General features: G+C 58.2%; 1 protein-coding gene across 1 annotated transcript in view; it reads left to right on the forward strand.

Moving 5' to 3' along the window:
- The window catches only part of ADAMTS10 (ADAM metallopeptidase with thrombospondin type 1 motif 10), a 60,510-nt gene that overhangs the window by 17,042 nt on the left and 31,017 nt on the right, over nt 1-12,451 (forward strand). Inside the window, exons 3-7 of the mRNA XM_082297709.1 lie at nt 1,465-1,820; nt 6,469-6,628; nt 9,509-9,726; nt 10,965-11,048; nt 11,407-11,552. Of these exons, the coding sequence (XP_082153835.1) occupies nt 1,465-1,820; nt 6,469-6,628; nt 9,509-9,726; nt 10,965-11,048; nt 11,407-11,552 (964 nt within the window). The remainder of the gene's footprint in view (nt 1-1,464; nt 1,821-6,468; nt 6,629-9,508; nt 9,727-10,964; nt 11,049-11,406; nt 11,553-12,451) is intronic.

Genomic DNA, 12,451 nt, shown 5'->3' on the forward strand with positions numbered 1-12,451 from the left:
AGGGAAAGCTGGAAGTTAAAAACCTAATCATTAATTCTGGCAAAGCAGAGGAGCCAGGAGTGTTTATGGTCAGCAAAGATGGGAGCTCACCCCTCACCCCAGAGGGTGGAAGGGCTGCCCCGTTCCTGGTGGCCGAGGAAAGCACTCTGTCAGGCTCCCCCACTGGAAAACAGAGGGAAAGGAAACTCGGCAGTGCTGCCCTGTGGGGAGGGTGCAGTTTGGAGCTGGCCGAGTTTCTGATGGCCGGGAAGGCTTTGCAGGTGGGGGCTGTGGAGCCAGGCAAAGTTCCCCGGAACAGCCCAGCCCCTCCTGTTTTCTCAGGAAACAACAACAAATGGGATGCAAAAAGCACAGGAAGACTTTTCCAGAGGGAACAGAGGGAAAATCCCCTCCCATGAGGGCTCAGGAGGCTCAAACCCTCCAGGCACGAGGGGTTCAGGAGGAGCTCCAGCAGACAGATATTTCCCATCTTCAGCCCCAGCCTCCGGGGCTGAGGGCTGTCAGACACAGCCAGAGCTCTGCTCAGATCCAATCTGGCAGCCCCTGGGACATTTTCCTTTGAAAAGGAGGAGTTTTTGCCAAAAGGAGGGTGCCAGTTTGTTGGACAGCCGGTGGAGGGGCTGGGGACAGTGCCCTCGTCACAGCCTGGGTGGCACCGCACACGATCAGAGCTCAAGGGAGCTCCCCAGAGGAGCTGCTGAGCCAGGCTGAGCTGATAAAAACCCATCCAGGGAGCTGGGAAGGCAGGATGGGGTCACAGACATCTGTGACTGGGGATTTGGGGTGTCTGACTTCCACTCCTAGTCATTTTCAGCACGGCTTGGGGAATTCTGGTTGCCCTCTCTCCTATTTTGGTTGGTATTTCAGTGACTTTGTGTCCCTGTGGCCCCTGCAGCTCTGATGGAGGGGTTGGGGTGGTGCTGGTTTTGTGTTCTCAGAGTCAGCAGCTGCAGATGTCCCAAGGAACCCACAGGAGACTTTTCTCCTGAGCCACTGTCAGCCCAAGGCTCCTTCTGCCTCCTGTTGAAGAGCCCTCATTGCTGGGTCTGTTCCTGGAAGGATCCGGGTCCAGATAACCCCCCAAAGCTCTGAGCTGGACTCTGCACAACCTGTATTCCCTCTGCCCAGTGGAGATGGAAGGATTTGGGATAGTCCAGGTCCAGAGCCACAGTCGGGGTGTCCTGAAAGGCCCTTTGGGCCAGGCTGTTCCTCTCCATCACCCGCAGAGGAAAAAGTTGCATTCCAAAAACTGCTATCCCAAGGCTCTGTAGGCTGCAGGGTTGGGGAATATCCCAAGGATCCTTCAGGCTGGGCAGAGCCTTGAGATGCCAATTTTTGGAATGCTGTGGCAGGACCCTGCGCTGGCTGTGGCCGTGCTCGGGCTGGCATTGCTGGGTGTCCAACTCCCTCAGCGGGCTGCCATCCCCACGTGCATCATTCCCATGCATGTCCTTCCCTCCCCAGAGGAATTCCTCTCCAGCCTGGATCACTATGAGATCGCCTTCCCCATCCAAGTGGACCAGAACGGGGACTTCCTCACCTTCGACATGCGCCGGCAGCTGAAGCCGCGGCCTCGGCGCTCCCTGCCCTACGAGCCCTCGGAGCAGCAGGTCTTCTACAAAGTCTCTGCCCACCACACCCAGTTCCTGCTCAACCTGACCCTGCACTCCAACCTGCTGGCCGAGCACTTCACCGTGGAGTACTGGAAGCGGGATGGCATGGACTGGCAGCACGACTTCCACGAGGACTGCCACTACGCCGGCCACCTGCAGGACCAGTACCTCAGCTCCAAGGTGGCCATCAGCAACTGCAACGGCCTGGTGAGTCCGGCTTTGGCCAGCCAGGGGTGATGCCAACAGCTTTGGTCCTCCAGCAGGTGGATCTATGAGTTGGGAAAAGCTTGGGATTGGTGGCAAGCGGGAATATTCCACACTGGCATCACAATCGGCAGAGGGCGCGGACATCCCTCGTCAGGTCCGTGGGGCTTCCTGATCCCTGGGTCGCTGCTAGTCCAGTTTCTGGGCCTTTTCCCATTGGTTTTGATTGGAATGGGATAATCCTGGCTCTCTGGGGTTACCCAGACCTGGCTCTCACCAAGTTCTTCCAACAGCAACGGCAAAAATTGTTTTGCGTGTGCTGCTGCGGGCGGGGAGGGATTTCCCAGCGCCGCTGGAATGTCAGGAGTGCATCCAGATCCCTCCAACTGCAGATGCATTCCTGGGGTTCCCAGTCACTTCTGCCCATGTTTTAGGAGCTAAAAAATTGTCGCTTCTGAGGGGAAAAAACTGAAATAATCGGTTTTTCCATATGAAAAAGGGAACGTCAAGACAGGGCAAGGTGGCATTTCCTCAAAACCAGCAAGGCTGTGGGAAGGAGGGTGGGAATGGTTGATTTTCCAAGTCCTGACAGCTCAGACTGAACGTCCTGGTCCTAAATATCAGCAGGGAATCTTAGTGGTGGACATGAGTGTAAGAACAGCTGAGCTCTGGGCCAGGTTGCTTGGAGAGAGTGAGGTCTTGGGAGATCTTTAGGAACAGGCCAGACAAAAGGCTCTCAAAACCCCTCCAGGTATGATTCATTAGCTCTCCCAGCCCTGGGAATAGACTGAGGACTTCCATCCCTATTTTTCTGTGATTTTCTGATATTTCTGGCTCACACAGCACATTTCCTGAGCTGCCAGATGGAGAGATGGAGCAAACAAACCCCGTGAGTGAATCCCAAGGCTGATGGCTCCCTTGGAGGGGTAGAAAAAGTCTCTCCAGGCCAGGTTCATATTTCTGCTGCAGCCCCACCTCCTTGCAGCATTCTGGCAGTGAGGAAGAGCTTCCAAACGGGAATGAATTCCCATTTGATTTATTACTGGGTGACCCTGCCAGAACAGTGCTGTGGGTTATTAACAGAAATGAGAATCTGACTCATTATATCGCAGAGTCTAAAGTTTCCAGCTCACAGCCAACACTCCGAGCCGCACCAACTCCCGCTTCCCGAGCCCTTTGTTTGGACGTGGGAACTCTGCTCCAGTCCCAGGGAATTTCGTGGTGCTCCCAGAGGGTGAGCTGGGTGCTGCTGGCAGTGAGAGGGATCTGGCATCGCCCACCCCACAGGGCAGCAAGGCCGGGGCAAGCACTTGGAACTGGGAGAATTCGGTCCCCAGGCTGTGCTTAGCTCTGGAGAGGCACCAAGAGCTGTCTGGAGGAAAATGCAGCCAGGCACAGAGAGGGACAGGGGGTCATCCAACAACCTCTCCTCTGCCTGAACTCTGTCCTTCTGCCCTCCGGAGTTACGGACACGGCGAGGATGGGGGAGGAGAACTTTGGGCTCAGTCAGGACGAGTGGGGTCAGGAATTTGGGCAAGAGGAGTCTGGAATGTTTTTAGCTGGTAGAGAGAGGGCTGGACTTGCCGTGGGAGATGTTGTGCAGCTCTCTGGGTGACCAGTAACCCTGATCCGCTCGTGCCCACCCTCATCCCCAGCAGGCTCCACTCCAGGAAGGCAGCACCCACTTTGCAGGGGACAGAAGGGGGTCCCCAGGTGCTGGGTCCTGCTGAGGGGGCACCGCACTGACCTGGCTTTGCACGGGTGATGCTGCCCGGGCACTCGGGCGCTGTGGTGGTGACCGGGCACAAACTGGGACCCGGTGCTGGGTACCGGGTGAGCTGAGCACGAGGAGGAGGGAAAGGGGTTGTGTCCCACAGCAGCAGCAGTTCCAGACCATCCTCCTGTCCTCCAGCTCCCACATCCCTTAGGAATTCCTGTGCCTGCAAGCACAGAATTTGGGTTTGAACCACTTTGGTTTTGAACACTCCCAACACAACCCTCACAGTGCATCAGCTTTGGGTGCCAATACCTGGACATGCCCCCAGTGACTCCTCTTCCCAATTTCTGGGCACTCAACCATTGACTCATCTTCCCAATACCTGGACACTCTCCCACGGACTCCTCTTCCCAGCCACAGGCACTGTCACCCCGGCCCGAGGGCAGGCAGCGAGCAGGGCTCACCCCACACATCTCCCACACCCTGCTGAGCTTCAGGCTCAGCCAGGAGAAAGTCACCCAGTTCCCAGAGCCACAGAACCACAGAATATCCTGAGCTGGAAAGGACCCATGAGGAAATCAAAGTCCATCCTGGTCCTGCACAGGACAGCCCCGACCCCACCACGTGGCCTCTGTTGGAAGCAAAGGGTGCCATGGTCCGTTCTCAAAAATATTCCGTGTTTTGAGCTGCCAGAAAGGCCAAGCAGCTGGGAGCCCCCAGGGAGCAGCTTTGCCTCAGCTGGAATCCCTGTGTTTCATCCCAAGAGATCCCAAGGATCCAATCACAGCCAGGAGAAAACACTAAGCAGAGAAGGGATGGTCTTTCCCCTTTTGTGGCAGAGGAACAGCTGAAAGGCCAGGTCCTCATCAGAGCATCCCAGAATGGTTTGGGATGGAAGGGACCTTAAATTCCATCTCGTTCCACCCCCTGCCATGGGCAGGGACACCTTCCACTGTCCCAGGCTGCTCCAAGCCCCATCCAACCTGGCCTTGGACACTGCCAGGGATCCAGGGGCAGCTTTCCTGGTGAGTCCCCTGAGCCCAGCATGGACAGGAGTGCCCGGAGGGACCCAGGTGAGGAGGAATGGACCCAGGTGGCCCCACTGCCACACGGCTCTTCCAGGAGCTGGGAGAGCTGGCCCAGGCCGGGCTGTGGTGTGAGCTGACAGTGCAAACCCTCCCTGCTCTGCAGCTGACCTGCGTGAATCACACACAGGACATCCAGCCCAGCTCCCCCACAAACCACAGGGCTCTCTCAGGACCTCTCCCCACCCCCTTCACCAGCCCTGTGTCACATCCAGCGGCCGGCCCTCAGGGCTCAGCCCTTGGGGTCAGCGATGGGACAATGTTCAGGCTCCTGTGACATCCCAGCCTCGCTGCTGGAAGGTGCCAGGCAGGCGTGGAGTCTCTGCAGAGGCTGGGGTGAGCACATCCCTTTTCCAGCGGGATGGGTTTGGGGCAGGACGTGCTCTCCCCTCCGGTGCTCTCCCCCCATCCTTCTCACCTCCTTCCCCCCATCCCACAAAGCCTTTCCAGCTGGCTCTGCCGGCACTCGGCTCCCGCCGGAGCCCGGCCAGGGTAACCTCACAGTACCTCGCTTGTGTTGGAAAAGGTGGAGCCGAGCCAAGAGCAGCAGAGCCCGGGGCAGGAGGAAATCCCCCGGCACTGGGGGCCGGGATTCGCCGCGCACACACTGCCCCGATTGAGCTCCGGCCGGGGAGGGGACAGCGACAGCCCCGGCAGGGAGGGACTGAGCCCCCCGAGAGGCTCCCCCACCCACAGCCGGCAGTGAGGCTGCTCCAGGTGGTGCTTCCGTGGAAGGGATTGAATTCCCTACTCCCCATCCTGGCAGAGCAGGGCTCCCATCCCTCGGGCACAGCGGGAGCTGGAAAAGCGCTGTCCCTTCCAAAGGACACCCCTGGAGGCAGGGCAGGGGTGTCTCTGCACCCAGAGCTGCGTTTGCACCCAGGGAGGGGGGTGACAGCCGGGACTTTTGTCTCTTGGACTTTTGGGATCGTGTTTGAGCCATGCCGGGCACATTCCTGTGCCTTGTCACTTGCTGCTGAAGTTCAGCTGAAGGGACACCGCATTCCTTGGAGAATTCAATTCCTCAGTGCCAGGAATTGGGATTGTCTTGGGCTACCAGAAGCTTTTTGGGTTGCTCAGACCTTTCAGGCAGAGGGAACGTTGCTGTGAGGGTGGAGAGGAGGGACCTTGCAAGTCCCTGGTGGGTTTGGTGATCATCCCACCGGGATCTGCTGCTCCTGGCTGTCACTGCCTCATGTGGGTCCACTCTGAGAGCAAAGCCTGGGCTCGCAGAGATTGAGTCAAAGAATCAAAAACTGAAATAAGGCAGCAAACCCCAGCTCATCTCACTGACGTGGCCAATCCGAGGTGTACGAGGGGCTGGGATGCCCCATCCAGGCTCCAGAGAAGGGGTTTGGCTCTGCTGGTGGCCTCTGCTTAATCAGCCTTCAGATTTTGAACATTTGGGGTGTTTCCCAAAGCCTCTGGGTATCCACCCCTCTCTGCAGCTCTGAGTTCCCAGCTGGTGACGATGGTGCTGAGCTGCTTGGGAGGGTTTTTTGGGGAGGCCGAGCTCGGAGCTGCAGTGTTTGAGCAGGCGGTGTTTGGGATCCCACAGGGATCCCGCTGAGACCGAGTGGGTGGAATAGGAAACAACTCATTCATAACTCAGACCGTGATTTCCAGAGGACTTCAGTGAACACAGATGTCCCAAGGCATCCACCACCATCTGGCTGGGCTTCCTCTGCTCTGTGGGTTCCTGCAGCTCAGTGTTTGTGCAGGATTCCTCCACAACTTTTGTCAGTCCCCAGAAAGGCCGATCAGCAAAAACCTCACTGTGAGCAGCCACCTTTGTCCCACAGCTCTCTCCTCACCTCGGTTATTGCCTCCCCTCTGTTCCCTCCTGCAGCACGGGGTGATCGTGGCGGACGAGGAGGAATATTTCATCGAGCCCCTGAGCCCTGGAGCCAACGTCAGTGCGGGGGGAGAGGGCAAGGGCAGCCCCCACGTCGTGTACAAGCGCTCGTCCCTGCAGTACCCGCACATGGACGCAGCCTGCGGAGTGCTGGGTAGGTGCTCTGTCGTCATCCGCTCGTTAAAGTCCTGAGAAACGCCTCTGCCCGAATTAAGGTGCAGACGAGACCATCTGCCAGTGGCAGCAGTGTGGGTTTTATTTGATAGTAAATATGAGAGAGAGAGAGAGAGAGAGAGAGGAAGAAAGAAATAGAAAATAGACGTGTGGGACAGAAAGAGAGTGACAGGGACAGGATAAGGTAAATATCACCATTCTGTGGATCCCAAGGGTGTTCTGTTGATCCTCTCCAGCTGGTCTTGGTGGTGAAGGTCCCCCCAAAAAGCACAGAATCCCATGGGTTAATAGAGCTGAGGCCGGGTAGGAAAACCCAGGCACCTCCCTGGGGAGGGAGTTTGGCATTTTCTCTTACAACAGAGCCCGGGTTTGTTGCATCACGCACAGCCCTGCGCTGCAAGGCCTCAGCAATGACTCGGGGGGGAACTTGGGGGGGTCTTTGATGGATTCTGACACCCCCTCAGCTGCCTCTCCCCTGAATGTCCCGTGGGTGTGGCGTGTGGGGTTGGGGGCTCCTCAGCTGGGCCAGTTTGTGTAAGGGAGGATGGGTGCTCAGTGCCTCTGAGCAGAGGTTACACCCCAAACCTCCTCTCCACCCTCATTTTGGGGGTGGGGGGGAGTAAACCTGGCTTCTGCACCCCAAACCCAGCCAGGGAGGATTCTCTGCTGCCTTTGGCTTTCTTGTGGATGCATTCCTCTCCCTCAGCCTCGTTTGTTTTTCCCTAGGCCAGGATGATTGAACAATAGCATTATCTAGGTGGTTTAACTTACAGTCCAAAGTCCCAGTCAGGCACCTTCAGGGAGGCTTCTTTGGTTGTAGCCTCCTTATATTTTGTGACAATGGGCAAAACTCTTTCATATCAATGTTTGAGGCGTGAACTGTTTCAGTCTCTGACACGCTCCCACCACCTCCTCCTCCTCAATCCAGCCCGAAACAGGCTGGGAAAATCCTGCCAGAACAGGTCCACCCTGCTCCACGTGGCACAGAACCAAATTTATCTCCCAAATTCCAGATTTTTCTGTGTTACTTTTACCCATTTCTGGTGGCCTGGGCTCTGGGAAGCTCCCATCCTCTCCTCCTCACAGCAGGGCTTTAAAATTTGTGAACAGAGCATGCAACAGAAGAGGAAAAAAACACCTCTTGTTTTTCTTCAGAAGAATCCTCCCAGATTTGGCCAATTTGCAGAGCGTTGGGAAATCGCAGCTCGCGTGTGCTCAGCACAGCCTCAGCTTTGGGGTTTGGTCACTGCAGGTCGTGTCCATGTTGGGGTAACTCTGCTGCTGATGGGGACCAGCTGGAAAAGGGCCTTGGAGGGTGGGACGTGGAGCCTGGTCCATCACAGGAGGCTCTGGGGGATGTTTAGTGAGGATGGTGACCACACATCGACCCCATTTCTGCACCTCCAGGGCTTTGACCTCCAAAAGACCCACAAAGGCCTGCCCTGGCCTCTCCCCGTGTGCCCTTCTGGTCCTTGCCCGTCCCACCAGTCTGTCCCAGAGCCTGGCTGGAATCCCTGGCCCTTGTGAACAAGCAAAGTTTCGCCATCTGCCCGAAAGACTGCGGGCCCAGAGGATGCCACTCCCTCTGCCCAGAGAGGCTCCCTGAGGCTGAGGGCAGATGCCAGCCCTGCAGCAGGGCCCGGGGGCTTTTCGTGGGTCAGTTTGTGGGGACAGAGCAGAGCTGGCCCTGCTGCTCCTGCTTGGGTGTCCCTGCAGGATGTCCATCACTGCCCCAGCGGTGACACTTGAGCAGATGGGGTGTCACTGCTGGAAGGGATGGAGCCTCTGGGGACACCAGGGCACTGTCACCTTCTCAGAGTGTCCCCACACTCACCAGCACCTCTGGAGCCGCCCCGTGTTTCCCTGGCCTGCTGCCTGTCCCAGCTCCCAAAGCCATGCTGCATGAAGCTCCAGCAGACTCCCCTCCTGCTGACTCTCTGCCACATTCCCCAGCTTCCAGAAATAATTTAGCCTGCTCCTGATTGCTTCTTGGAAAGCAGAGATGTGCAGTGGGAGCCACGAGCCAAGGGGAGTTTAGAGCAACCACAGTGCAACGGCCCCAGCAAGGCCACCCCATCCCCTTGTCCTGCAGGCTGGACCTGTCCTGTCCTGTCCTGTCCTGCCCAGCACTCCTGGTCCCTGAACACCCCCAGGAGCTCCCCTGGATCAGCTGGAGGAGCTGGAGCTGGGAGGTTGTGGGGCTGCCTGGGGTGTGCCCGTGTTCCCAGCCTCGCTGGGTGTTTGATGATCCAGCCTCAGAGCAGGGGAAAGGATCCAGCTGGATCTGCTGGCAGGGCAGGAGCGGGGCTGGAGCCTCCCAAGCACCTCCCCTACCCTGTGGTGGTCTCCAGGAGGAGAATTTGGAGCCGATGGCCCTGCTGGGGACATCCCCAGGCTCAGGTCAGCAGCGCTGGAAGCAAAGTCCTACAGAGCTGCTGCTGCTGCTGCTGCTGTGGAGGCTGCAGCCCTTTCTGTGGTGGAAAGGTCAGGTCCTAAATCCAGGTCCTGGCAGGACAAGGGAAGAGGAGAGGGTCTGCAAGGGCTTCATTTTCAGGTTATGGCTGTGCAGTCTCTAAACGCAGCCTGGGGCAGAGGTGAGGGCAGGGCTGTGCAGCCCGGAGGGGTTTGGGGCTGTGGTGGGATGGGCACGGAGCTGTTTGGCAGGAGGGGACAGGAGGGCAGGTGAGATACCAGCAGGAGCCTGGGGACAGCCCTGGACTGCCTTTGGGACATTTTCTGTGTCTGCACGGGGTGCACAAAGAGCCCTCCGTGGCCTTTCCTCCCCTCGAACCCACCCCTCAGCCCTGTGAGCTGGCAGCTCCTGCCCGAGGGCACCAGAACCGTCCCGTTCCCTCCGCAGATGAGAAGCCCTGGAAGGGGAGGCACTGGTGGCTGAGGACGCTGAAACCCTCCCCTCTGAAGCCATCGGGCAACCACAGCCAGCGGGGGCAGCTGCCCCTGAAGAGGTCGGTGAGCACCGAGCGCTACGTGGAGACCCTGGTGGTGGCCGACAAGATGATGGTGGGGTACCACGGCCGCAGGGACATCGAGCAGTACATCCTGGCCATCATGAATATTGTAAGTGTTACACCCACACCAGGAACCTGGCGGGCTGGGTGGGAACTCCTCTTCATCGCCCCAAATGTCCCGGCTGGGAAAACTTCTCCTGCGAGGAGTGGGATGGGGACGCAGTGGGGGAATCGGATCTGTTGCAGGCTGGCAGTGGCTTCTCCCCAGGCTCAGAGCAAGGCTTTGGGGTCAAAAATCCTGCCAGGCTGCTGCTGCTGCTGAGCAGTGGGACCCCGGAGGCCGGAGAGGTCAATCTGGCCTGTCTGACCGCGCTACGGCGGATCCGGGCTGCGAGAACAAAAGCCTTTCTTTGAACAGCATCTCCCAGCTCAAATTAGCATTGCAAATGCGGCCAGGCGAGCTGAGAAACACATGGGAAAGCGTAAGGACAGGGAGCTCTCACGCTTGGGGGCTGAGCAGCGAGCGGGGCCGGCAGAAATCCCCCCCCGAGCTGTGGCTCTGCTTTGGGGCACTGCTGGCGGCAGGGTACCAGGCTGGATGCATGAGCAGCCTGAATCGGCCGTGCTGGATCCTCCTGCGAGGTGAGACGGGCTGGGAAGTTATCCATCAATCCCCTGAAAGCCCCTCTGGGAGGGCTCTTTGTCCCGGCCTCCGCAGGATCGCTTTTCACGGTTTGCATTTCTAAAGCCGACGCCAGATTTTCGAACAACCCGGGTTCGAAGCGTTTCATCTGCTCTGCGACACCCACAGACGGCGCATTCCCGGGGGATCTGTGCCCTCCCTCATTCCCGGGGGATCTGTGCCCTCCCTCATTCCCGAGGGATCTGTGCCCTCCCCTATTCCCGAGGGATCTGTGCCCTCCCTCATTCCCGAGGGATCTGTGCCCTCCCCGATTCCCCAGGGATGCTGTGCCCTTCCCGATTCCCGAAGGGTCTGTGCCCTCCCCCATTATTCCCGAGGGATCTGTGCCCTCCCCTCGGCAAAGCTCCATCCCCGGAGCTGCACAAAATGCCAGGAGCAGGGGCTTCCCCCAGCTGGGCTCCTGGCAAGGAGCAGCTGCTGCGGGATTTTGGCTTCACTGCTCTGAGACAGCGAGCTCTGAACGTGGTTTAGGGAATTCTGCGATCCAGGTGATGGTGTGGAGTCCCATTCCCACCCCTGCTTCCCAAAAAAAATGTTGTGTTCAGACCCCAGCCCCGACTCCCTGCAGTGCCCAGCCCTCCCCAGCTCATCCGGCCACAGAGCTCATTTTTAAGACTCCTCTTTTCTTGTTTCTTGGAGGTCAGGTTGCCAAACTTTTCCAGGACTCGAGTCTGGGCAATATTGTCAATATCCTGGTGACCCGGCTGATCCTGCTCACCGAGGATCAGGTAAGCTGGGCTTTGCTGAGCCTCTCCTGTCCTGTGTCTGCACTGTGTGTCCCCTCTGGATGCCACTCCCAGGAATTCCCCCCCCACCCCCCTCGGTGCAGTCTGGCTGCTCCACATCCTCCCAACGTCACCAGGGAACTGGGCTGAAGAGACCTCTGGGAATCTGATTTTTTCCAGGATAAGGTGACTTTAGGGAGGTTTAAGCAGCTTTAGTTCTCCTAAAGCCCCACTTTTCTTGCTTTCCCATGAGAAACTGGGGGTGTCTGGAGTGGTGTCAGCGCTCTGCCGGCACGGAATGGGCAGTGCCTTCTCACCAGAGTTTTCCTGGGCTCACACTCTCCCACTGCTTCCATTCCAGCCCACGCTGGAGATCAACCACCACGCCGGGAAATCCCTGGACAGCTTCTGCAAGTGGCAGAAATCCATCGTCAACAGGAACGGCAACGGGAACGCCATCCCTGAGAATGGCATAGCCAACCACGACACCGCCGTGCTGATCACCAGGTGAGCGCTGTCTCCTCGCGGGGGGGTGGCAGCTGTCCCCAGCCTCTGTCCAAGGGGCTCATCCAAGGCTCCCTGGCCCTCAGTTGGATGCAGATTATTGCAGTTCAGGTGGTTATCACCTTCCACTCCAGTTCGTTATCACCCTCCACTCCAGATGGTTGTCACCCCCCAGTCTTCCCTCAGTCTTTGCTGGGCTCTCAAGGAGCTCAGTGTGCAGCCACGGGGCATTTCTGCCCCAAAAGGCAGCAGGAGCCCAACCTGGAATCCTGGAGCTTCCTGCTGGGATGGAGAGCCCTGTCAGCCCCTGCTCTGAAAGGGGAAGAAGATTCCAGCAGGATCCTGTGACTGGGACCAGCACCAGCAGCCCAGGATGTGGCTCAGCTCATTTTAGATGCTTCTGTCAGGATGAGCTCTCTCCTTGGAACAGCCCTGCCCTGCTGGTGTCCCTGTGCTCCTGTCACGGCAGGGGAGGTCAGCTCAGGGACCTGGGTGCTGGGTCAGGCCCTGAGGGCTTCGTGAAGGGCTCTGAGCTGCCACACCCAGGACAAAACACCCATCAGAAATGGTGGGTGCTCGAGCCTGGGGCGGAAGAGGTGTGGGAGGGATGGATGGATGGATGGATGGATGGATGGATGGATGGATGGATGGATGGATGGAGGGATGGATGGATGGAGGGATGGATGGATGGATGGATGGATGGATGGATGGATGGATGGATGGATGGAGGGATGGATGGAGGGATGGATGGAGGACACAGAGAGGATGACAGGGACAGTGGAAGGAATGGCAGTGTCTGGAAGGCCACAGGACAATGGAGGGGATGGGGAGTGCTGAGCTCTCCAAGTGCTGCCGGCTGCGTCCACGATTGTCCCTCCAGTGCCCACAAATCCCTGCTTGGA

This window comes from Coloeus monedula (assembly GCF_965178545.1).
Source record: "Coloeus monedula genome assembly, chromosome: 27".
Taxonomy (NCBI): domain Eukaryota; kingdom Metazoa; phylum Chordata; class Aves; order Passeriformes; family Corvidae; genus Coloeus; species Coloeus monedula.